A 24,644-nucleotide genomic window follows, 5' to 3' on the forward strand; every position below is an offset into this window, starting at 1 on the left:
CTGTTCTTGTACGTCTTGATGGCGCCACACTTAGGTGTGCCTTGTGTATTTACATCGTTTTCACTCTGTGATGCGTTCCAGTCTGGATGTATACTAATTCAGCACAGTGCAGACGTTTTCCAACCCGACAAAAAGCACCTAAAAGCACATAGACAGTTCAGAGCAATACGCCCAGTACAGTACCAAAGCATTGTAAAGTGGTGGGGGGAAGAAAATGAATTCATAAGACTCTTGCCATGTATATACAAGTGATGAGCATTTGACTACATTTCAGGTAGTTGTAGTAATAGACGCTCTGGGCATGATATGCACTTGTTTCCATGACAGTGTTGTTCTACAGCATGGATGTAGTTCAATATGTCATAGCTGAGGTCAGGAGCGGTGGCCAGCCTCTGTTATTGATCATATCATTTACACATTTGCAAACAGCTTTTAAATACAGACTCCGACCCCCCACCCCCCCACCAACACCGCCGCCGCCTCAAATAGCTTTGGCACCCTGTTGCACCACATACGGGTCATACCCACTTTATGTGCCACTGGCTGAGGTCGTGTTCTCCACAATCAATGGCTCTATTATTATTATTCCAGACCTTAATGGATACATATTAATAAGTGTGTCCTCAAACTATTAGAAAAGAGACTGAATGGGGTATGTGCCCATATCAAGACAGACATGAAGATACAAAAGCCAAATAATAACACTGTAATAGTAATAATAATAGATTACTTACCACAACTTTGCTCCCAGTTATCTGCATGCAGCAATCAGCGGAGAAGGTTAATGCGCAAAAAGACACAAACAGCAGTCATGAGTAGGCCAGACAATTACACATTGAGGCATGAGCGTAATTTTGTGTAACATTACAACAATGTCCCTCATACACTACACAGCCAAGATTTGTTTTTAATCAACAGTTGTGATTAGAAGTACATATAAAAGAAAATGTCTGTTTCACAGCTGCAATTTCCAGATGTTTCAAGTGTTAGTAAGATAAGTAGGGGAGAGGTTGGAACCGTGAGAAAAACATTCATTCATTCAATGCATATATATGGCGTATCGCACCTCGCCCCCGTTACCGGTGTATTCTTTAAACTGTTGTTCTAGTAATTACTTGGCAACAACTGTGGAAGAGGTGAAGAGATCTCTAAAAATGTATTCATTGCCTGGAAATGAGTAGTGGCCCCAGTCTTCATTAGCATTTAGCTTTCAAACTAGCATGATGCTACTAGCGAACAAAATGTTGGGCTCATACGTTCATTATTTGCTACCAATCATGCAGCTGGCAAACTGACAACAAAATAAACCCAAAGGGATGTAAAACATCACTGCATAATTCAAGGTTGTTTAACATGCTTAGCGAGACGCACCAAGCAGCTTATCATGCAGTGTCTTCGCAAGAGAAGCTGTTTCCCACAGCCACTTCATCATTGTATGATAGGTGTATCACAAGATGATACACGAGATTGGGCCTATGAGAATGAGACCAGATCAGATTTTAAGAAAAGCACAATGAAAAATATATGACAAATATATTGGAATCGGCTAATTATATTTCTACTACGTCTTCTGCACCCTGTGTGAGTTACCCCCATCTCCACCCACCCAGACAAAGAGACTGTGTGAGGGCTCACTCCATTCATGCCAGTGTTCTGGGGAACAAATGTGCTAAGGAGCTGAAACCATCGCACGCAGTGAAGACTCTTGCTGTGTGTAGGCGAGAGACGAGGAAAACAAAACATGCATAGCAATGGCAATATATTGAGACCGGCAAAATGATCCAGTTCGTGTTACTTCATTGTGTGATGAATTCATTCATCATTGTCCCAGGCCTAGTGCCCACAAGATATTCTTTTCCTGAACAAGAAATCTTGTCAAGTTTTAATCTAGCGAGATCTACACTTCCCATAATTTCATAAGTTATGCCAGCACTGTGGTGCCATTTGTCCTTTGATTTCATCGCATTTTCGGTCTAAATGGAAGGCCTCCCAGCCAAATATGGTGACTTGCCCTACTAAACTGACTGTGATGTTGCAGTTTAACATGGCTGCCTGTCAAACGGGGCAGCTTTTCATGGCTGCCTCTGTAGGGAAGGGTGTCTTTCCGCCAGCGAACTACAGTATATTCTCAGTTAACCAGAGGCATAGCAGCAAACAGCATATCTTAAATATACTGTAGATGCTGATTTCTGGGATCATTTTGACGACTGTAAGGCTATTCACACTTTAAGCTGGTTTATAATAAAGCCTCGCTAGGCTCCCGTTTCATCTACTCTTTCTGTGTGACATAAGCAGAGTTTAAGGCATGAATTATGGTTACTTTACATCAGAAACCCTACTACTGACCATGACCTGTCTTCTAGCGTAGCTTCTGTGGGCTTGTAAGAACCAGGTAACTATACAGTATTGCGATTGCTACAGCCACCGTTTGTCGGTTCCATGTTGTGTCCAAAGCAAATGCATATTGACTAAAATGTTGCTATGACTTTTGCATTCTCCCTCCCTGCCCTTCTAAGCTCTGTCACACACTTTCTAAATCTCATTTCCTATGTCTTTTCCTAAGACTCTTCATGCTGCCATCTTGCGAGGGTTTACAGGTGGCGTAAAGTCAATTTTACATGCGCCACCGCCTGGTGCGCGACATTAATCAGTCTTTGTATCTGTCGCCACTCCAGCAGGAGACCTTAAGCGCCGGGGGTGTTTTATGCTGACTAGGCACTGTGTGTCGAGCTTGCAACCTTTTCCACAGTTGATGCCTTAAAAGAAATGTACAAGAACATCATGAAAGCAGCTCAGACACTATCTTCAGAGTGTGCACAGACAATGGTACAAGCAAGGGATGGAGCTTGAAGGAGATAAGCACATGTCCAACATTGTGAGTATTTTCCTGCACCATGATTTATCGTTTACATTTGTTTTTGATTCTGCCGCATTTATGTTTCATGGTGTGTGTTTTCTGTGTTTGGAGTGATTGGACGTTACTGTTTGCCTTGAATGATATGACATAAGGGACTTTTGGCTCTGAGAGGTCCCACGCTGTGTAAACTGGAATATCTGAGAAAATATGGGTCCCGTTAAAAGAATGAGACTCTGAATCCAATTGAAGTAAATTAAATTTGAATGGAACATGATTAATAATGTTGGACAAAACTCTCCCATCACAGCCTTCCAAAGCATGTGAGGTGCAGCAGATTTTGCATGAACAACATCTCAGAGAAAGAAATGGCTGTGTTAGAGGAAGGTTTTAATAGAGTTGAACATTTTTAATAGCTAGGATATAATGAAAGCAGGTGAAAGGCAAATTTGTTCATGCAAAGCTGATGGTCAAGGACGTCCTTAGACATGTTGCATTCCTACAAAACAGATCTGGGTTCTCTATTCTATTCTGTTCTGTTCTAAAACACAGCTCATATTCAAATGAACAGGGTCAATGTGCAAATTCTCCCTTGGGGGGAAAAAAAAAAGTAATTCCACTTTTCATGTTGGGGGGGCAATTTGCAAGACTCCTGCTGAGGCCCCCTCCCCCGGCAGCGACTGAAAGTTCTCAATCTTGCCTGGTGATAGAGAGGTGGAAATTCATGAGGGGGGGGAATAAACATAGGCTTTCCTTTGAAAGACATATTTTATGCGGGTAAACAAAATAATCTGTCTTTCTTAACGTTAGATACAGTTTCAAGCTGCATTGGCTTCAGCTATCTCAATGGTCTACTGCAAATATTTGCAGTACACCACAAAATAATACCATATGGATGAAGCATTTTATGCTGAAAAACTGCCCATCAGAGCAGGACTGCATAAATGGGCAAGGCAGCATTAGGAGATATGTCTTTTTTTAAGCAGTAGAGAACAGCTCTAAACCACCACCTCTATAGCTGCATACACCCTGGGTGATCATTTGAAGAAAAAATAACCATTTATATTAGTATAGAGCCTGCATATTGACAACGGGTAGAACTATCTATTGGGTCTGTGGTGATAAAAAACAGAACAATTCTATTCGGACATTGAAATACCATCAACAGCAAAATGAGTGAAATGCAAAGTAAAATATAGAGGAAGCCCCAAACAGTGCAATCTCACGAGCAAAAACAAAAACCATTAAAAAAGTGAAAGCACCGTAGCAAACCAACAAGTCCAAAGTGCAACACTCCTGCTTTATCCACATTTCCCATAAGACAACAACCTTCCATCAACAGTGCATGCATCAGTATCCACAAGCAATATTACCAAAAGCTCGTTATTTGTTAGAGCTCATGTGGTGTTCCTAATATGCTCTGATTGGTTAATTTTATCTACAGTGATACCTTGGTTATTACGGTTAGTTGGTTCGAGACCCAACCGTGACAAGTGAATTTCCATGAAGTAGGATTTCTAATTAATAATGGAATATTTTCATACTCAAGGCAAAGAAAACCTGTTTATCATCTTCTAAGTACAGTTTTTAAACAAATTAGAGCTTTACGCTGATAATACCCAATATAGTAGATGTACAGTAAATAACCCATTTAAGACATACGTCAAGAGATCAGGAAGACATGGTTTTGAATCTCTGCATGGGCATCTCTGTGTGGCGTTTGCATGTTCTCCCTGTGTATGGATTTTCCCCGGGTACTTCGGTTTCCTCCCACATTCCAAAAACATGCTAGGTTAATTGGCCACTACAAATTGTCCATAGGTATGAATGTGAGTGTGAATGGTTGTTTGTCTATATGTGCCCTGTGATTGGCTGGCCACCAGTCCAGGGTGTATCCTGTCTATAGGCTCCAGCAACCCTAACGAGGATAAGCGGTATAGAAAACGGATGGATGGATGGATGGATGGATGGATGGATGGATGGATGGAGGTTACATGTAGTTTTCTGGTCATCTAGGTCATCAGTAATGTTATGAGACATGATGTTAGAGCCGAGCCAACATGCCATGACTGAGATCGAATAAAAAAAAAAATCTCCTCTCAATTTGTGTGGAAGTGGTAAGCTTTTCACTTCTTTGCCTTCTTCCCTACTTTGTTTGAAACACTTTCTTAACTTTGAATAAGTACATTGGACAGACTGACCAGTTCGCTCACTATCTTGCTATGGTAGCAGCGGCCATTTGCAGTGATCTCATAGCCTGTACAATGTGATATAAACAAAGAATAATAGAAGTGTAACAGTAAAACCCATATTTAGAAAGTGAGTTAGAAACAGTTTTTATATGCTCTAGCCCAAAAAAATATTCTGTTTATTAATATTGAATCTTACGTTATGGAAATTCACTTGTGGCCAGTTCTGGAACCATTTACACACAATAAACAAGAGTATGAATGTAGTCTGGTGCTTGTGCGTCTCATCAAACATTACAGTATGATTACTGACACCTAGTGACCAGTGTAGAATACTACATTTCATCGCAATGTGTTTGAATGAGCCTTCTTAATGCTTTATTTGTATTTTAGTTCACAAAGCCAGTTTTATGCTAGAAAATGCTTAATTTAGGCAAAAAATGCGTACAATTTGTAAAATATGCCTATTTCTTGATAATAATGGGTCATATTGAACCACAAAACAGCATGATTTATTGTTATATTTATGAAAAAAATTAAGAATTGATAATGAGAGTTATGTCAATTGAGTGCACTACTTGCAGCATCCAGCAGGGGCGTTGAAGATTGAGTCTTGATATTTAGTCAAATGCCCATCCCAGTTGTCGACATTTTACCGTTCACGTTTTCCCATTTCAAAAGTATTTAAGAAGGCATTTTTGTCTTCTTCTACGTACAGTCATTACCGTTAGTTTTAGTAAAAATACATCCAAAAAGTCATACTAACGTGGTCCCCTTGGCAGCATTAACCCAAATGCAGATTGAAGGTATTTCAACAAAGACTGCACTTTTCAGCGCCAGAGGCTACCCCTTGTGGCACGCACTGATATGTCAACAGTGACATTCAGCCCTTTCCGCCCCCCCACTCCTCTTCTTCTTCTTCTTCAAGTCCTAATGAAAGTAATAGCACCGTGCTGAGAGACATCACGTTTGGTTCTCTTGTCTTTTGACTACACAGATTGTTATCCATTTGAATAAAACATCATCGCTCACACACAAGAATAATGGGCCCGGTGAGGAATCCAGTCATCTCTGGAAAAAAAATCATCATAATCATCATTATCAATAATGCCTGTTAATTACCATAACAATGAGGGGGCTAATAAATGATGATGCTTTGCAAGTTTGGGAAGCTATCGGGGAGAGAGTCAAATGAAAGATTGTTTTTTTTTACTTAGTCACTAGAGTTATATTACTTGTTTTACAGCATTCAATATAAAATGAAAAGACATGTAGACAAACTGTAGTTTAAATTTGATGAGCCTATGACCATGCCACAACATGCCGTGGTACACACATCAAATATCCAAAATAACAATCAGTTTGCTTGGCTTCTGTGTATCTAAGAATTGCTTGTGGTCACTGTTTTTGGTAAATGTTTCAATGCAAGACTGCTGTTGGACCCCAGGATTGTCTTCCCCTCTATTTGCACCCTTTTTCTAAAAGGACAAAGACAAGGAGTCCACTTCAAATACCCCAAAGACACATGCAAGCACACAAGAACCGGCAACCAACCTACTAAACAGTTTGCATGCAAGCATACGACTGGACAAACACTGACCATCCACCGAGCATTGAGTGAGTCTGTGAGTGAGTGGCCTACGATTACCGGGTGATGGTTGCCTACAATGGCAGATTGCAGCACAATGGCAACAAAAGGATGATGGGTGGCCGAGGGGTGGGAAATAAATCAGACGGCAATCAGAAGACTCGGGTGTGAAGCGTGAAAAGTGGAGATTTGACAGCAGTGAGTGCGTGAGGAAAGCCATTCAAAGCACGGGAATCAGACTGAACTCATTCTGGAGATTCATCACAACGACTACGGTCATTGGGGAGGACACACTTTACTTTGCTCGCACCGTTCATCGACTTACAGATTTGGCGGTGGCTGAGATGTACCGGACCACCATTTCCCGTTTGGTGCTTAAATCCTTCCCACGTAGGGGGGCCTTTCGCTCTTCATTCAAATTCATGTCCTCCTGTAAGAAGCACACAAGAAAAGTTGGATACTGACAGTTGTGAGACATGTCGTACATCTACACAATGCATACAGTGGAACCTCGAACTACAAATGGACAACTGATACGTTCAGGAAAATAGGCCCAATGAGCTGTGCATTTTACTTTGTCTTTGTGGCTTTCAACAGCTATAACAAATATGAATGACCATAAAACAAGACATTACCCAATATGACTCCACGGAGAAGATGATTTGCATCCTGAGTTATGGGTGCGTAAAGGTTTTCACATTTTAACATTTCAATAACAATGATTAACTTCTTTTAACACTCATATGACAAGTACTAATTGTTCAAATCTTATATAAGGAACTTTATTCCTATTTTACATTTGTTTCTATTCAAAAAATATTCTCAAAATATGAACAAACCTCCACTGTCAATATGGAGGTAACACGATGTCAGTGAAAAGTGTATCTCCGGTAAGCTTCAATGGATACTATTGCTTTTATTCCTGCTACAGCGCCTAAATGAGATCATGTCCTTCCGCAGTTGAATGTGTTCATTTCACATGTATTTATCTTTTCTGGAGCCACAAGGTAAGCATGAGAATAAAAAAAATGGCAGTATTAATTAGTCCTTGAACAAACAAATGTTGCAAGGCCGGAAAATACAGAAAAGTACAAACTCTGAACTAGGAAGAACAATTGAACAAACACACCGGCTCCTCTATTCAGGCCATCAACTCGGATAAACCTTGATAGGTAGTATTTGCCAAATATTGGATGGTATTATCCTTGAGCTACTTTTAATGCTGCACCACAAAAGTGGGCTTTCATGTGAAAGGCATGGAGAGCAAAGGCCGACTGGAGCACTAATAGCTACAGAATGACATGGTGATTAGTATTGAGGGGATGTTTTTAAGAAGCATTCTCTCAAAAGAAAATGTCTAGCTTGAACAGAGGTGGGGGTGGACATTCACGCGCCGGGAAGAAGAGTAAATGTGTGGAGCCCTGCTGCCCTCTGCTGGCAAATGAAGAAAATCATATCCTGTCTAAATACATTTTTCTATGGTATACGCCACTGGTGCCCAAGCCCGGCTTTACTGTCAAAATTATGGCTGACCTTGTAGTAATGTCATTCTAATGTGAACACATTATCAAATTAAAACACTGCACAAAACATACTGAGTGACAGGTGTTTTTTTTCCGAGGCCAAAACGCAACACTAGTAACTGGACAGGAATAGCAACAATATATTCAATGCTACTGAAAAAAATGCTGGTTTCTTTTAACCTTCATCACAAATGACAGAACAACAATCCTCTCCCCACACATGCATTAGCATGCTTGTAAGCAACACCACGTCTTGAGTAGCTGGCATCACCATGACTGAATGAATGAACATTATCCTAATTGATCTGGGAGGGTTTTTCAGCAGCCCCAAGGAGAAAGCTTTTTAAGGTGATGTGACTCTACTGGTACACACTGGCTAACTTTGACCCTGAGGTGACGTCTAGGTCAAATAAATTGATTGGAAATTATTATTAAATAAAATAAACTGCATTATTTCCAAAAAGGATACACATTTGATATTGTTATTTTTTAAACTTTTTTTAAAAATGTTAGTGTCTTTTGAGTTTTCTATCACAGGGGTGTCCAAACTATTTCCTCTGAGGGCGCAGCCTGAAAAGACAAAGGATGTGGGGCCACTTCAGCTCTAGCTTCCAGATTTGGTTTTGTTTAATTTTATGTATTTTAATCACAGGCTTAAAATTTTGCACTTTGGGCACCCCTCGTCGAAATAAAGAATGAAAAAACATGGTACACTAAAAACTGTAAATATATTGTTTTGTAACTGTGAAGCATCCATGCACAGTTTATTAAAGGGGCCTTATTATGCTCATTTTTATTTTTTGGCCCTTTGTATTGACTTGTGGACTCCGATAGAGCAGCACCACATGACAACCCACACAGAAAGCTTTCCACATCTTCCAGAACCTGCACCTATTCCAGCTAGATTTACTTGGATTTCCAAAACAGTCTGCAGAACCCCACTTTCTAATTTTGTCAGTATAGGAATTGATAATAATAATTGATAGTAAATCCTTTGGGGAGCTACTTGAAAAGTGGTTAGGAACTACTAATATAGCTCATGAGCTACTAGCTGGAGAACCCTGACTTGCCGTGTATGAACTCGTCCACGTTTACTAAGTGCAGACAATCTTGACATCGGTAGTGGAAATGTGGTGGGTACACATTTTTTGCGGGACTACCCCATCCATCCATTTTCTATACCGCTTAACCTCACGAGGGTTGTGGGTATGCTGGAGCTTATCCCAACTCTCTTTGGGGGAGAGGCGAGGTACACATGGACCGGTCGCCAGCCAATCACAGGGCACATATAGACGCGACCCGAGTGAGGATAGGCGGTATATATGGGGTGGACACATATTTTTTTATATAATATATTTTATTTCAATTATTATCCAAGAAATATTATTTCCAATTGCTACAAAACCAGTATTTCTGCCCTCTACCCACAAGTTCACACACACTGGTTTTGAAATCCTGGTGCAGTAAAACTGCTGTGGGATCTCCTCACAGCTTATTAACTGAGAGTTTTCATACTGACAAAGTGCACAGAGAAGCACATAAAACGTCCAACTGGCCACAGCAAGCTCTTCCACTGGATTCTTTTTTGTGTATTGTCCGTCTCCAAGCACCTCAAACAACAAACACTGTTGGAAACAAGCAACGGAGACAAATGACTGGAATACAATCAGTTCAATAAAAAGGAAAGCCGCTGTGCAGTGAGAGGGTTTGAAAGCTGACAGACAAGTCAAGACACCCAGCTAATAATGTCATAACAGCTAATGGGCCCCATCAGCGCAATGGATTTCAAAGTGCGCGTGTGCAGCAACTATTGATAGAAGCCACGTCACCAGGGAGAGGAACTCCTTCCTTACCTACCACTGCTTTAATAGTCCCGTTAAGGACAATATGCACTCGGAGCAATGATGAAAGAGGCTTTTTTAATATGGCAACAGTGTCAGGTTGGATTCACTGCGGGTATTTTAAAAAGGCAGTGAGCGACTTTATAGGATTCCACTCATAAAGCTCTCGGACTGGTGCGGCGTCGGCTTCTATGCGAGAATGGGATAAAAGTTACCAGTTGGTTTAACAACGTGCACGTTGATGAGGGATTCGTTTTGAAAAAATAAAGACTTTAAACACATGTAACAACCTTCTGAACAGAAGGTACTTGAAGATGTGGCTTTTCATGAGGTCATGAAAAAAAAAACGAAAATTCATGATGCCACACCTGACCCACTTCATGCTGAAGAAGCCCACCACTCCATGGACGATAATTTTGTAAACAACATACATATATAATTCAGGCTTCGCTATACATCTTAAAATCAAGACTGGTGCTCTATCTGTCAGTCAGCTGCAGACATGAGAACTGTAAGTTTGAATATTTTGTCATTCCTTAAGCAAATACTGTTCAAATGTGCTAATGTAATGTTTGCACTGTAACACCCATAGCTGCATTACAGTCATGTTGTGACCAGTGTAGAACACAACATATTATCAGAATTTGAATGCATCTTCTGAATTCCTTATGTTTTTGTATTGTAGTTCTTTTTATGCTTGAAATTTTAAAATCATTTGGGGAAAAAATAGATACAGATTTGAGTATGCATTTCTTTGAACTAATAGGCCATATTCAACCACAAAACAGCATGATTTGTTACAGCATTATTACAGCATTATTTGTTTTTGAAAAGCTGTGATAGTGTGAAGCCGCTAAATTTGAATCGTGATGTGAATAAAGTACAAAATAGTGTTGTGGACAAAAACAACTCATTAGCATCAAAGCTACAATGGTGTGTTCTCAGTGGGGCTTTCTAAAAGCACTTTTAAACTGTCAAAATGCCAGCTTCAAGGTCAGATTTTTGATAACACCCGGCGGCGTGGCTCAGCTGGTAGAGTGAAGGTTGCGGGTTCGATCGTCCATCCTGCTGTGATCATGTCGAAATATCCTTGGGCAAGACACTGAACCCCCAGTTGCTCCTGATGCTGCATCATCAGTAGGTAAATGTAAACAGTGTCAAAGCGCTTTCAGCACCTTGGAGGTGGAAAAGCGCTATACAAGTGAAAGACCAAGACCATAACACCTTTTCAATACAGTACTGACGGACCTCTGAGAATTTTAAATTGCTTAAAAATACTATAATATTGAATAGATCTCAGCCTCCCATTTAGTTACTCTTAATACATTTCTGCAATCAATACACCACTTAAAAACGTACTTTTCCTTCTTTATTCATTTCCTCACATCTCTTCCCTGACCTGCCGCTTTAATATGACAGGCTGTTGGGCATGAAGAACACACAGTGTGAAAGGCAAACCACTTTCCCAAAGAAAAAAAAACATATTTTCACTTTCTCCAAGTCATTAATGCACAGAAGGAGGTCTCACTAATATGGCACTCCCCTTTGAGGCATGCTGGGATTCTCAGTCTGCAACATGCCAACAAAAACAACAGGAAAGGCCTTAAAGATGGAGCCCAAATACAAATTACTATATATGTGTGTATGACCAGAGAGCAGTTCTATCTGGAGAAAAGTTTAGAAAGCGGAACCTCTGATGTTCGGTTATGGACCCTTTAGATACTTTGCTTTCACTGGACAAAAGGGAAATGATATTTATCCTTTCCGCTGTCAAACAGTTGCCATAATTAAGCCTTTGTTAACATTTGAACATCCTTTACTGGCAAACAAGTGCTAAATGAAATCAAATTGTGTAAGAAGACTAAAAGAAACCATTTGCTGACATGACAAGCGCCCCTGTTTTCGTACCATTTCCCCAATGCCGTCGGGAAAAAGTCTTCACATTTGTCACTAGTCGCTTTGGAGAAAATAAGTCAGCAAGAGGGTTCGGAAAGTCTGCAGATTTTGTGAGAAACATCGCCAAGTTGGCACCACGACCACCGCACATGAGATGGGAAGCCACTCACAGATGGAGAATACATGAAAGAATCGTTCAGAAAAATATCACAGCATCTGTTCTGAGAAAAATAAATAAATAAATAAACGGGAAATTATTCATAAAATGAAAGAATGTCTCTCTTTGCAAAGACAGTCAAGGACAGGACCAATAGAATGTTTATTGATGACAATTCAGCACAGGCATAAACGCTATTGCGCAAACAACACTGTTGTTTTTATCTTGAAGTTTAGTTTTAATGTTACACAAACATGGGCCCCGCCCAGTAAGACTTACAGAGTTAAATGTTTATATTATATCAGAGTAGGCCTACACACGTACGTGCACTTCTGTTTGTTGAATTTTGTGGTTATAACAGGTAAAATAAAAAATGTATACAAGTTTATAATCTTGTGATGCAAAAGGTTGCCGACCCTGCGATAGGAAAAATTGTGCGTTTTTTGGTTTTCATGTGTTCTCTGTTCTTTATTTCAACTTATGGTGACGTCAGTCCTATTGTAATGAGTTCCGTTTCCTGTGCTATGGTCGTCATGAGTCCACAGTAGAATGGAAGCAAAACACGGTGCCCTCAAAAGTGCACAAATAAATACCCCTTTGGAATTTGATTTAATTACTATAATTGCACATTTTTGATCTGCATTGCCAAGACCTCTGAAATGTCAACACGTTTTCTGTGTCATCTGTCACACAGCAAATTTAAGCTGGGTTTTAATGTCACGCCACTGTGCGCACAAACAACGTAATTGAGAAGTGAACTTGAGTGACAGACAGCGAGATGAGCAACCAGGCCAGAAAACACTCCAGTCTAGCCTGATGAAATACAAAAGCAGGAGCACTGCTCATATCCCTGTATTGTTGGCCATAAAGGCCATTCTTTCTATGAGAGAAGAAAAAAGGCAGGCAGTAGAACAGAAACATTCACACACCTTGAGGTATTATCCACACCAGTACACACAACCTCCGCAATGATGCTACAGTAATTCAGCATCACAGCTTTTTCCTTTGTGGCCCCTCAGGATTGCAAAATAAATATCCTTAGACTAAAATTAGTCAAGAGGAATATAAGTAGTCCTGACATCGGCAAAATGTATCCACACCCTAAATACAAATTAAGTCTATTTTGGATAATTCTGGTGTTAAGAGGTTGCATGGTGGACGACCACACAGCTAGGAGACCGGGTACTCCAATTTCCTCCCACATTCCAAAAACATGCTAGGTTGATTGGTGACTAATAGGTATGAATGTGAGTGTGAATGGTTGTTTGTCTATATGTGCCCTGTGATTGGCTGGCCACCAGTCCAGGGTGTACCCTGCCTCTCGCCCATAGACAGCTGGGATAGGCTCCAGCACCCCTGCGACCCTCGTGAGGATAAGCAGTATAGAAAATGGATGAGTGGACATTTGCATTGAACTATGTGTGTGCGTGCGTTTGCCCAACTGTGCGTGTATTTCAATGGAAGAGACGCAGAAAAAGCATTATAAAAAGCACGGTGCCACCTTCTTTCATTTTTTTCAACCTAAAACTGCATTAAACATGCTTTCTTCATTGTAGAGTTTCAATATCACCTCTGTGTCTCTTGCACAAAAAATATATAAATATGCTGTATAAATATACATATATATCTAAATATATACGTATAAATATGCATATGATAATATGCAATATCCCACCCTCGGCCATCTCTGTGTGGAGTTTGCATGTTCTCCCCATGCATGCGTGAGTTTTCTCCGGGTACTCCGGTTTCCTCCCACATTCCAAAACCATGCTAGGTTAATTGGCCACTCCAAATTGTCCATAGGTATGAATGTGAGTGTGAATGGTTGTTTGTCATATGTGCCCTGTGATTGGCTGGCCACCAGTCCGGGGTGTACCCCGCCTCTCGCCCGAAGAAAGCTGGGATAGGCTCCAGCACCCCCCACGACCCTTGTGAGGATAAGTGGTAGAAAATGAATGAATAAATATGCCTTTGGTAACAAATGAGTTAATATTGCTGAATCTCTATTTGCCTATCATCATCCAAAAAACAATTAAGACCAGTGCTAACCACTGTTTGGGTACAAATGTCTTTCATTAATTAGTTTTCACTTCAATCATGAAATAATATACATCGATATCTAAATCAGTTGTGTTCTTTCATTAAAACCTACCATCATCTTCTCAAAGAGGTCGATAATCTCCTTTTCCGAGAGGTTCATGGAGCGTTCGTCAAATAGCGGCTGAGGGACTGGAAGCTCGAGCTGGGTCGGCAGGGGGTCTGTCGGGTGCTGTATGAGGGGCTTCTCCTTCTTCATACCCGTTTTTCGAAAACTGGTAATTCGGTCACGCTGAAAGAAGACAGAGGCGGTTAAATAGAGTACAGTACTGTTATAATGTTCAACATTGTCTTTCTCTGACATTGCTGTTTTACTTTAAATGCATTTCTGTTGCTATCTTACGACTGCGTACTCCTGCGTGAGGCCACTTACCATCTTACCTCACCTTTCTGCTGGTTATTCAACAGTTAGCAGCCACATACAGTAAATGATGCACTGTTTCCATCTTGAGTTCACCTTCATTATTACTCTCTATAGTGAAGATTAGTGGCAACAGAGGGAGGAAAACCCATGCAACAAGTGTTCTTTATGGAATGGAACGGAAAGGAAAGGTCATGCATGGTTTAATGGACATACAGAGTGTTACTACTTCTGTAGTAAAACACTTACATTCATGCACATTTTAATGTGAAATTCAGATTCAAATTATTAAAATGTGTCCCAGGTTGACAAAATGAAAGTGTGGTTTAGTTATATTTAGAAAACCTGTATTGAAAATATTATACAATCATAATAATAATAATACATCATATATAATATATATATAATATGTTTTAATGTGGTATAAATGTCAAAAATATGATTTCAAAGTAATACATAGAATGTAAATAATGTTTGTCAGTCAATATAGATGAATTCCCCCTGGGAGCCAAAAAATCTAGTTTCTAGTTTTCATAATATTTTGACTTTATTCTTATAACAATAAAGCTTTTTCTGCAACATAATTTTTCACCAATGACAACTTCATTTATTGTTTTTTGTTTCCCATAATATTACGCTTAGACTTTTCTTTAATATATTAACTTTATTCTCCTAAAATGCCATTATCTATGATAAAATAATATAATGACGTTATTCTTGCATAATTACAACTTCTTAGATTAGATTACAACTTTTTTCTCTTGATATTTTGACTTTATTCTTGTACAACTACTGCTGATTTTTTTAAGTTTTGCTGCTGCTGTTGTTTTTTTTAGTTTTCTTATTATACTTTTGGAATGTGCCACGATCCAATAAAATAACAGGCAACAAATGACCCCAAGGCCGCACTTTGAACACCCCTGAGCTAATATAAAACTAATTGTTGGATGTTCAATTTCACTTTTTTATTGCTATTAAAGTTTCACTTTGTCAATGTGGGTTATTGACCACTGATTTGTGGAAAAGATATGAATTGGAATCTCACATCAATCATAAAAACATGTGCATTTCCATAGAGAAATGGTGAAACATGCATGATAAGAAAACATGATGAGAAACATGATGCTATTACTGAAACTATGAATGGATCAAACAGGCAGGAATTGAACTATCATTATATAAACACTCCAAGTATCACTATGTGCTTCCAAATGCATGTTTGATCCATCTGCTTATTTCAGTCACATGCAGCCATGAGAAAAGATGAGCATGAGGATGATGCAAAACAAAAATAACCAGGTTTGAGTAAGTAAAACCCAGCACCTTACCATGTCATCGGCCAATGTTTTTATGTGTATGTTCTGTTGGAGAGGGAGGAAGGGAGGGCACAGGGTAAATGACTGGAAATGACAAATACCTGAGGTGACCAAAACCCACACCTGAGTTGCATGCACATGTACAATGTGTCTCCCCCACTTCATTTTAATGGTTCAATCCCAGTGTTAGTTTGATTTTATCATCTGTATGACACACAGGGCACAACCCGGGTGCTGTACATGTGCAAGGCATGAAAAAAAACATAAAAAAAACACAAACACAAGTTGAAATCCCATAGCATGCACACTTACCATAAAGACACCCATTACCCCAGCCCCCCCCAAAAATGAACACAAAAATGCCACAGAAACAGATGGAAGTACAAATGCAATAGTGCAATTTATAAAGTCGTGCATTTCTGTCACAACGTCACTACTTGGCAGCAACCAGCAGAGGGCCCAACAACTCAGACCCAGCTGCTAGTTTGCTACCTAACAGGCTGTGGGGGAAAATGAAACAGGAAGTGGCATGGCTTTAATGTGCATGGCTTAAGAGAGCACAAGTCATCATTAACTAGAAAATGCAGCGTTGCTATCCTTACTCCTCCTCCTTTCAGCCATGTGAAATTGTGCTGTTCTAATGTAACTTTGTTAAACACAAAATAAACTCTACCATTACCACTGCCATTAACATTTTCAAACCTGTTAACTTCACTTCTGTTATGCTAACAGGCAAAACATGAATTGATATTTACTTCTTTTAGTGAGAGAGAAATATGCTATGAAAAATAAGTTTTAAGTTAACAAGTTTTTTGGGTAGTATGGTAACTGCCATATTTTCCTGATTTTTTTTCATAGGTTGGCTGTTCCTGCTACTTATACTCCAGAGCTACTAATGAATGAAATATATATACATGACCATGATAACAAATATTACAGGTCTCATGTTTAAACAAATATTTATTGAAATGTAAACACTGAACACAGTAGGATTCAGCTTTCTTAAACACACATTTAAACGGCATTATCAACTTTAAAAGGAATAAATATTCAACATTTGCAAAACATTTCTGTCGTAGTTTAAATTTATCTAGCATCGATGTGATGACTGCTCCTCCACAGCGTGATGCGCACAACACAACACAAAGCTGCCCCGGCGGATGCCTGACTGTAAATCATGCGGTGGAAAAATACATCGGCAAACCCACGCGTGTATCGGCCGATACCGATACAAGGGAAAAACGCAAATATCGGCCCGATATATAGGTCGATCCTTTATATATATAATTTCACAGACATCCACAAGAGGGTACTCTAGACTTTTGCACTTTTGCAATTCAATATTTAAACAGTAGATGCTAGCTTACAAAGACAACTGAGAACATCAGAACACAAATGCCCCCCAAAAAGAAAATCATATTCTGCAGACTACAAGCTCCAAGTGGTGACATTTTCAGCTGAAAACAGTAATGGAGCAGCAGAGAGAAAGTTTGGAGTAAGTGAGAAACTTGTTAGGGACTGGCGTAAAGCCGAGGCTACTCTTACTGCCATGAAGAAAACAAAACAGTTACTGTACTTAAAACTGTTTGTTATGTTACATTAACACTGGACACCTTTTCTGTTCATGTTTATTTTTTGTGTAGCTGGATAAGCATTGTGTTAGCATATTTTACACCTATTCAGCCTGTTCTCTATTCTTTTATTAATGTTACAACTTGCCTTCCAAGATGACGTAATGTCTGTTTTGGCCAAGTAGTTTGGAAAATTAATACCCGCAAAATATGCGACTTATACTCTAGTGCAGGGGTCGGCAACCTTTACTATCAAAAGAGCCATTTTACCCCCTCGCTCACTGAAGAAAAATAGAATGGAGCCGCGAAACATAATTTAACAGCAGAATATAGGGGCTGCATAGCGGTCGAGTGATTAGCGCGCAGACCTCACAGCTAGGAGACCCGAGTTCAATCCCACCCTCGGCTATCTCTGTGTGGAGTTTGCATGTTCTCCCCGTGCAAGAAATGTGTAGCAACATGCTCACATCCAGAGCAAATTGCGAGTCTCCCAAGATTTTGATTGACTGCCAGATTTGGAGGGAATTTTGGGGTATCAAAGTAGTTCAGAGGAGAAAAAGCGGAGTTGATCAAGTACTCTTGCTAGTATACGGTCTCACAGAAAGTCCCATTTTTTTCAAAAGTAATTACAAAGAAAATCCAAATCCTCATTTGGGTGTTAAAACAAATATTTGAGCATTGCAAAGGGAGCCACAACAAAGAGGCTGAAGAGCCACATGCGGCTCTGGAGCCGTAGGTTGCTGACCCCTGCTCTAGTGCAACTTATGCATGTTTTTTCTTACCTAATTATGCATTTTTGGCCTTGTGCAACCATAAATACGGTATATTGTGTTCTCTGGGTGGAAGCACACTGTGCCACACTTTGAAAACCCCTCTCCGAGAGCATCTCTTAAAATGACAGTCATGATCCATCACAAGGCTTCGCTTTTAACAACATAACACACCTTAATGTCCATCCAAAAAGAAGCTCCAGAGCCGTATGCCAAGGCACAGGGATGTAGGCACTAATGAATAGAAAGATGTGGGCTGCTAATGACCAGAAAGGCTGCCTCCAGGCCGTGGATTAGCCACCGTTGCAATCAGGAAACTCGCAAGCAAACAGATGGGCTCAAACCTGCACCTCTCTCTGCGCTCCGTCATCAGCTGTTGCTCGCAGCAATATGCTCAAAACCTGAATGGCCAAATAACAAAGTCTATTCCAGCGTCTTTGCAGGCTTGAGGTGTACGCCCGATGCTGTTTAAAAAGTCGGCAGAACACGCACTTGATAGGTCTTCTTCCAGCCATCAACGTGACATGGGCGACAACTTTCTCCCCGTTGCTAAATCGAACCATTTATGGTGTCATTAGCGGCGGCGTGCAACAGCGGGCTAAAACTGTGTGAAACACTAGCTAATTTTCAAACAGCGTACTTAAACATTTTCTAATCTATTTAACAACAATCAAACCACTGGTTGGCTAATTGCCTTGACTTCGGGGCCTTTCCTTGCCCATTATCCCAGCAACATTCCAACAATACAATTTAACAATCAAGCTTACATGTCCTCGGGGCATCTCACACTTATTAAAGTAAACTTTTTCATCATAATAAACATTTATTAGCAAACACCACCCACCTCTTAAAAAACTAACCAAATTAGATGTAGGTCTTCTCTTAATGAAATAATATTGACTCCACCGACCTAAGCCTGTAGGTGCATGTACACAATCTATAAAAACAACAATGAATGCTACTACATCGCTTCACTCTCACCCCTGATGCTATAAGAAATTCTCTCCCTAATTGCTGCTAATTCTGCAATAAAATGCACAATGTAAAAACAAACTTGCACCATTTTGGTTTCAGACTGGCAACGTTGCACAGCATTTAGCCGAGGCAATAACTGTTATTCCCGACCGATTTAACTGGACCATCTGTATGATGTCATTTTAACTCACCCACTGGAACTATCGCGATAAAATCAGCGGCCACGGCGCTTCTTTTATACAAGTTTGGAAACAAATTAGGCTTGAGTTTTAATGGCTTCTAATAATAAGGGAGGATTACCGGGAGGAAAGTCGTTGTGCTGCTGGCAACTTAACACAACTTTGTCTCCCTCTGCAGTCACTTGTTTATATACAGACTTAAAATAAGCCTTGGGCTTTATAATAAGAATTCAATCGCCTTGTTGAAACGACAATTTATTCCACAAGTTTGGAAAGAGTTTTGTGTGCGAGGGTTCTGGAAGACAGGTAAGAAAATGTCACATCAGCAAAAATATTCAGTAGGCTGCTCTGGGAGATTGGTGTTGTGACACTGGTGGCGTGCTGTGTTTCATTTTTAATGCATGACCAGTGGGTTCGCATTGTTCTTTGCTTGCAACAAAAGTGAAAAACAAATGCCAGAGCTTGGAGAGACTTTTAGGGGATGAAAAAAAAACACACACGGTTTTTGACTGCCGGCAAAATGAGGCTATATGAATATGGAGTTGGCTTTACAATTTCAAGAAAATATATGCTCTGTTGCACTAAATTCAGGAAGCTTCGAAGCATTTTCCAAATATACTTCACATAATGAGACAGACAGTAACGACCGCATTCCGATAAAACTCCCGTATCCATCTATTCTTTAGGCCGCAGCCCGGATTTCTTCAAGTAAAATTAAAGGCTATACTTTCCAAGAGTTACCCTACAGTACATCCTTCTGCTCAAATCGACACTGAATAAATAAACGCCACTCCTCAAATAGACAGCTCTTTTTTTTCCCAACTTCGAAACAAAATATATGTGGAGGACAATGACTGATGCCATCATGTGTTGCTGTAGACATCTTTACATCCACACACACCACCTGTAAAACAACTTCAGTAAAGCTGAGGTTTTGCAGTGGAGTTTAAAGACACAACTGTTCTGTATATTCCCATCATATTAAACAATAATCACTCCTTTATTGTGGCTCCAGACCCGACCTTGAAAAGTGGACTTCCGCAAAGCAGGATTTCTTCTTTAACCTGCGTACGATCTTTTCAATATGTTTTTTAACTTTCTTAAAGTCATCTATACACAAAATAACACCCATATAAGTCACCTTTACATACGTACTGCCTGATATAGAAAAGATTATCAGAGAAAATGGGGGGCAAGAATCAATGGCAGACAGGAAATGACATTGGGGGTTCAGAGTTGAGTTTTAGCTTGTTGTGTGCTGTGGTTGCAACAGTAACCTGTGTTATTATTCTGTTATTATTATGCCTGTTCATCAATCATTAAAACCTGCAATAAAAGCCAGTTCTTCAAGTCTTCCAACTAAAACTAGGCTGTAGTCAACCACAAAACATTTATTAATTAGTAAACTGTTTGGAAAAAACACAGAGAGAGCAAAGCTTGAACCACAATGTAACAAGGGATGATTACATATAATTTCGATTGTGTATCATTAATCGGTGCCTTAGGATCTCATCTCTGCAATGTGTTGACATCTGGTCCAGATGACCTCATTGGGCTGTGACCTTCAGTGTTTACTGCGGAGAGCAGCTGAGTGTAAAGCTTCTGGAATAAGGCCATGGTTCAGAAAGTCAGAAAAGTTGGGTTGGGAGTGAGATCTTGCCCCGGGGGGAGGAGTTCTCTGTGTCTTGTTTACAAGTGAGGGAAAGTTGGAGTGTGAGGTCGACAGGCTAATCGGTGCAGCGTCTCCAGTAATGTGTCTCTTAATTTACCAGTTCGCACCCTTAACTTTGGCCATGAGTTTTGGGTCATGACAAAAGTACCACACTATCTGTATACTGACTACTTGAAGTTCAGTGCATCCCAAACCCACTACCGGTTTGTCCTTGCTCATGAACACATTATAATGGCTGTGTAGCATGTCTGTACAACTGCGTACAGTACAGGGCATCATTACTCTGCTTCTGCTTCATATACCAGAGAATAAGACAAAGTAGCAGGAGGGAATTCAGTGATGCCAACCTAACGACTCAAAAAAGCAACTAGCGTCATTTTTTGGTCTTACTGGACACTTGCACAGCAACCACTACTGACTTGGCCATGCACTGTATGCATATGTTCATCAATATTGTCGGATAATAGATGTATATGGTCACAGCATGATGGCCACACAGTCAGGAGATGGGGAAGATCTGGGTTCAAATCTCTGCTTGGGAATCTCTGGTGGAGTTTGCATTTGTGGGTTTTCTCCGGGTACTCCAGTTTCCTCCCACACTCCAAAAACATGCATGTTAGGTTAATAACTATAACTATAAATTGTCCATAGGTATGAATGTGAGCATGAATGGTTGTTTTTATCCCGACTCTCGCCCAAAGACAGCTGAGATAGGCTCCAGTTTACCCCCACGACCCTAGGATAAGCGGTATAAAAAATGGATAGAGATGTACAATATCATGTAAATTACCTCATCAGCGCACACCTACTTGGAGCCCTGGGAACATCATTAATGTTTTTTTGCACAAAATGACCCCAAACACCCACAGGTCAATAACTTCTTTATTCTGGTAAATAAGGTGTAAAATCATGACATATGCAAGGTATGCAAATCAGACGATGACGTCACCCCACCTCAGCCAACCCTTGTTTCCACTGTATTGTCCCTTAACATAGAGTATCATAAAATGCTTGATGAAATATAAGGGATGTATTCAAGATACTGTAAAAAAATTGCAGCTACATATTTTGGTCACTGAAGTGAAACTGAAACACTTTGAAAGGTGCGTAAATCAAATTTTAAAACAAATACAGCAGCCGTTCAGAGGCCGAAGGTGGACTGAAATGCTGTGGAAATACTCAAAAACGTAAAATGAAAGTAAGAGTAAATTGATCATTGAAGTTCAAATCAGGAATTGAACCAACTATCTCTGAGTCGGGAGGCAAGCACTCTACCAGCTGCACTATATAACTTACTGATTCGGCACAATTGGGTAGCAGTTGGACGTGCCAAATCAGTCTCGTACGATCTACCATCATGTTTTGCGGTACTGCTCTTTAAACTGTTTACTGTTATGTATTTAATGTATTTAGGTTTTATGTCACTCCATGTACAGTACATGTACATGAATTTAGTTTTTTTGTCGTTCTATGTACATACGTAAATAGAGTGTATTGTGTTTGTGTGATTGTGTTCAGCGCAATTATCCCCCCTTCTCCTGATTAGCAAACACTTTGGTTCTTCATCTACTTTATGTGCCCTGTGATTGGCTGGCCACCAGTCCAGGGTGTACCCCGCCTCTCGCCCGAAGACAGCTGGGATAGGCTCCAGCACCCCCGCAACCGTGAGGATAAGCGGTAGAAAATGAATGAATGAATATATAAAATTACACTAAATGTGGGAATAGTTTGAATGGTGGTCTAGATGAATTTCATGTTGATCGGAAATATAAAATCACTCTAAATATGGGATATTTACAAGAGTCAGTTCAATGGTTGCTAACACAAATTAATGTTATCACAAAATCAGAATTTGTTGTCCCATGACCAATTAGTGGATAGATTAGTGGATAGGTGGCAGTGATAAGAGGACAGTGACTTCTGTCTGATATACAACATAATGAATGCATAAGCGGGAATTGAATCAGGTACCTTTGGGTTAGGAAGCACACACTTTAACAACTAAGGCATGCCAACACTGTGAAAACCACAAAGTCATTCAGTAATGGAACTTTTCACCATTTCAATTGCCCATTCATTTACAATGGGAACATTTTCACAGAAATGAGATTACTATGAGATTGCTATGAAATTACACTAAATATGGGAATATTTTGAAAAGTCTGAATAGGTAGCAAACTTGAACATTTTGATATTAGATTTCTTTGAATTGGGTAAGAAATGGAGTAGTAATTAAATGAGGAATAAGAAGTAGTAAGAATTGTGGAGTACCCTCAGCAATCACACATAACTGTTCATTTATACATGAGCCAAAAAGTCCGTTAATGACTAGTCCGTTAATGACGTAAGGATGTGCCAAGGTGCAACAATGACTAATCACTGTTTCATAGCCCTTTACAAATGTCAATGAGTTACCGAACAGGATCTCATTACAGGAACTGTTCATCAAATAGCCTTTCCGCGTGTGGTATCCTAGCATCCAAGCTTCAATGGACAGACTCAAATCTTGGATGAAGGACTCATCAGTGCAGCACAGGGAATGTATAATGTGTGTGGGCCAGGGTTGAAGTCTTGGCACACGATTGCTGCAAGCTTGCATGCAAAGGCACACTAGATTAAAAAATATGAACTAAAGCAAGCGTACAACTTGATTGACACCGTGATCCATCTGAATCTAAAAAGAAAGCATCTTCATTGTGTACATTTCTCCAAGAGGGGCAATGCCTTTAAATGGAAAAGTGGTCAGCGTGTTCTTTTATTTCAAGCCGGCACTGGCACTGTTGATAGCTTCCCAAAAATAGCAAACATCGAAAAAGGGAAAGCAACACAAAAGCCAGTCTAGTTAACTGAATGGCTTTTCACTGAGCAGCATGACCATGTGACTGCAGACGAGCACAGCGAGGGCCTCGGGGTTATCTGTGTCGCTGCACTTGGAGAGCAAATCTCTCGTACATTAATCCTTGAAAGACCGGATGACACTGGGCCATAATAACTCTGGACCTTTGGCAAAGAGAGGAGGAATATATTACTGTATCCAGACTCAAAGTGAATAAAATGCATCATGTTTTGCCTTAATATTGATATAGAAATTATATTTTGATAGAAATTTTAAGACAAGTTGAAAAAAAAGGGAACTGCATTTTATTGGGAATTTTGCCCATCATTCACAATCCTTATGTGAAACATGAACACATATTTATTTCTCTTTTCTGTTAATTCTAGAGAGAGAAAATGACTTTATATGAACTAGCAAGCAACGGGCATCATGGGAAATACCTATTTTGACGGTAAAGCCGTCACATTAAAAAAAAAACTTTAAAAAAAATGCCAACAGTGTTCCATTTACATAACTGACTTGTATATTAACCAATTGTAGCAGCTCAAAATTGTCGCTAATCGCTACCCTGAGCGTCATTCACAGACAGAGGAGTGAATACCTAGCTCTCAATTTCGCTACAAAGACTCAATAAGATGCTCGATTGCCGTCAGCACTTTCTACCTGAGGACTGGAGCACACGTCTTGTGCTGGAAGACGCAGCCATGCCAAGGAGAGCGGACATCGTAAGTGTTGTCGCTGCTGTTGTTATTGAAGGAACTAGCGTAAGTATGTGTATCGATGCGCCTCAAAATAAGTTTCAGGAGTGTTTTAAATAAT

At 39.9% G+C, this 24,644-nt stretch overlaps 1 protein-coding gene across 6 annotated transcripts in view; it reads right to left on the bottom strand.

Annotated features, from left to right (window-relative positions):
* The window catches only part of diaph2 (diaphanous-related formin 2), a 391,673-nt gene that overhangs the window by 359,758 nt on the left and 7,271 nt on the right, over positions 1-24,644 (bottom strand). For 4 of the 6 annotated variants that reach the window (XM_058076539.1, XM_058076540.1, XM_058076545.1 and 1 more), the window contains exons 3-6: positions 15,835-15,867; positions 14,201-14,377; positions 6,957-7,061; positions 735-755 (exon numbers count right to left, since the gene is read on the bottom strand). In XM_058076539.1, the coding sequence (XP_057932522.1) occupies positions 735-755; positions 6,957-7,061; positions 14,201-14,377; positions 15,835-15,867 (336 nt within the window). The remainder of the gene's footprint in view (positions 1-734; positions 756-6,956; positions 7,062-14,200; positions 14,378-15,834; positions 15,868-24,644) is intronic. The other 2 variants (XM_058076542.1, XM_058076541.1) reach the window with 2 other exon arrangements.

Source organism: Doryrhamphus excisus, chromosome 6, assembly GCF_030265055.1.
Source record: "Doryrhamphus excisus isolate RoL2022-K1 chromosome 6, RoL_Dexc_1.0, whole genome shotgun sequence".
In the NCBI taxonomy this organism is placed as follows: Eukaryota; Metazoa; Chordata; class Actinopteri; order Syngnathiformes; family Syngnathidae; genus Doryrhamphus; species Doryrhamphus excisus.